The 2,851-nt window shown below is 43.8% G+C and overlaps 1 protein-coding gene across 1 annotated transcript; it reads right to left on the reverse strand.

Annotated features, from left to right (window-relative positions):
* Nucleotides 1–1,119: 1,119 nt before the first annotated feature.
* LOC310877672 (lysosome membrane protein 2-like) lies at nt 1,120–2,556 on the reverse strand (the record flags this gene model as incomplete). The annotated part of the gene is made up of 1 exon (XM_083791623.1): nt 1,120–2,556. The coding sequence occupies one exon, from the start codon at nt 2,554–2,556 to the stop codon at nt 1,120–1,122; it is 1,437 nt and encodes a 478-aa protein (XP_083647749.1).
* Between the last annotated feature and the right edge of the window lie 295 nt (nt 2,557–2,851).

Below are 2,851 nucleotides of genomic sequence, written 5' to 3' on the forward strand. Positions count from 1 at the left end.
AATATATATAGTATATATATAGTATATAGGCATATACTATATATGTATACATATATACTCTATACTCTATATTGTATAAAGTGTGTAGTTGTAAGTTGATTAGCGGTATACTGTGGTTACTTTGCGTCAAAAACCGTGACAGCTGTTCCGCCATTTGAGGCTTACGCAGAAAAACATCAAATCTGTGCCTGTGTTGCTGGACCAATGATGACGAAATGACCATATTTCTTACGTCATCATTTAGAGCTAGTCATACACATACACACCACGTACTCTGGTCCCAGCAGATCAGGCACAATTTGCTATTTTATTTTTTACTGATTATGTATATAGTATACGTATGACTAGCTCTAAATGATGACGTAAGAAATATGGTCATTTCGTCATCATTGGTCCAGCAACACAGGCACAGATTTGATGTTTTTCTGCGTAAGCCTCGAATGGCGGAACAGCTGTCACGACGAAGGAGACCGGTCGAAAATATTACTTGCGCGCTCTGCTTGCGCAAGTAACTAAGTCTACAAATAGTTGTAGTGAAGTAAAAGTACAATATGTCTTTCAAATGTAGTGGAGTAGAAGTAAAAGTACTGAAAATTAAGTAAAGTAAAAATACCTCAGAATTGTACTTAAGTAAAGGTACTTAGTTACTTTTTTCCACTACTGCATATCAGCAAGCAAATTGTGATAACACACACAATAGATCCATACTGCCAAAATATAGGGATGCCGGATTTAAAGTGTTTTTCTTTTTTGAGGGGCGCTAGCCCCTCCTAAATTCAGCTATAGTGTAGATTATTGTCCTAACAAACATTAAATGCCATTGACAATGAATGGATGATGTCCAATAAGAGCGCACCCCTCCCTTCACACGAGTGTGATCTCCTCCAAACAGACAAGGTATTTGACTCTGAGAGTGAATACTTAATCACTTATATTCCGAATACTTTCCCTTTTCTTTTTTGTTTGTAGCACGGAATGTGATGATTTGATTGGCACATGAGTGTGATTTTATTTCTATCTTTTTTGTGACATTTAATTGTCTCAGGCAGGACACAGTGGGGTAGGGCCCAGGCCTTCTGACATCACAGCTGTGCACATTGTGCAAATTGACTAGCAAGTTCAAGAGTCAGGTTTTACCTGCTTCTTCTGACGGTTTCGACAGACCATGAAGATTAGGAGCAGTAGCATGATGACACCCATGGCCACTGGCAGTAGAGGGATGTTGGACAACAGTGTGAGGTTTAAAAGCAGCGCTCTCATCTTGGACGCAGACTCATCATCGATGGTTCCTGTCATATTGACAAACATGATGGGGAAAATTGTCTCTTTGATGGCATTTGTTTTGGGGAAGCCTTCCACTTTTTTCAGGAGGATATTTACCTGGCCTCTAACACAGGCACGGATTGGAAACCCTGTCATTGGCTGAAGATCGAGGTATGTCTCATGTTCCTCCTTCCTGGGGTTCAGCCCTTCAACACCATTGATGTATTTGGGGTCCGCCTGATAGAAATGGGGCAACGACATCACGACGGGAGCACCTTTTTGACAACTGCTGACTTTGAGCACGCCATTACCCAGGCAGTCGCCGGCAGGCACACAGAAGCCCTCGTTGACAGGGTTGTCTGTGGGACTCATCAGCACGTCCACTGGTGGGGAGAAGCGGTAAGCCTGGATGCCTTTCACCTCCACATCTTCCACATAGCCCAGATGGATGGACCTACAGAGTTCAGCAGCAAAGACATAGAGCAGCTCGTTCCTGGAAATCAGTGGGTGGAAGAGCGTGCCATCTGTGCCATTGATCATGTTGCTCTCTTTGGATGACCAACACGGCATCTCCCGCAGGCCCTTCCACGTGTCAATCTTGCCAAAATCCATGTAGTCGTGCTTCCCAGTGTGGAAGACAAACTCTTCGTCATCATGAGTCCCATTTTTCATCCACATCAAGCCAAAGTGGTCATCCACCTGAGGCCTCACGGTGTGGATAAGAGACAGCAGGGGGTCCTTGTAGCCCCACAGCACCTCATGGACGGTACGTGATATGAAGAAGTTGATGCCCATCCTGTCCATCCAAATGGACACTAACCTACGGAGCCAGAACGGGTATGAATTTAGCTTATTCATCACAGCCACATAGGGAATGTTGACAGTCCTGACAATGTCAACCTCAGGGTCACCGGATGACTTCTCGGGGACAAAGACATAGGTTTTGCGGATCTGGGTGAAAATCTTTCTGTCGTTTTCCAGGAATTTCACGTTCTCCTTCTCACTGTATACCCTGTAAATATAGGGACCTATCTGTCTGACAGCTGCCTTCCCACCAGCTACAAACACCTCAGGATTGGTCACGTTGAAGAAGTAATGCTCCCTGTAAACTGCAGAGGGTATGTTCTTCCACAACTCAAACACTTGGCTCTTCTCTGTCAGAGTTATTTCCTTTTTCAACTGGTTGTGTATCATTGTCTGGAAGACTTGTGTTAGAAGCAGAGTGATCCCCACACTCAGGAAGATGGTACACACTATCCCTGTGGTGTAAATGGTACAGGCTCTCAGAGCCATGACGGCTATCTGAATTAAACCATACTAAAACCTATGATAATAGAAGACAGACATTCCCACATTATTATCATCTTAGGGAGGGATGATGAATCCTGTTTTATAGACTGATCAGTGATGTGGTCTGACGTCACACACAATACAAAACGTTGCTGTGCCAGGTAACAACGTCGATTTGCGCAGGCATCTTTGCAGTTCGTCCAATGCTACGTTTGCTAACAGGTTCTGTTCCGACCAACTGTTTATTTTCTGTCTTCTTTTCCACCCCTCTGTATATTATAGTATATACTCCAACGTG

This window comes from Protomyctophum parallelum (genome assembly GCF_964188405.1).
Source record: "Protomyctophum parallelum genome assembly, chromosome: 20".
NCBI classification, from domain to species: Eukaryota; Metazoa; Chordata; class Actinopteri; order Myctophiformes; family Myctophidae; genus Protomyctophum; species Protomyctophum parallelum.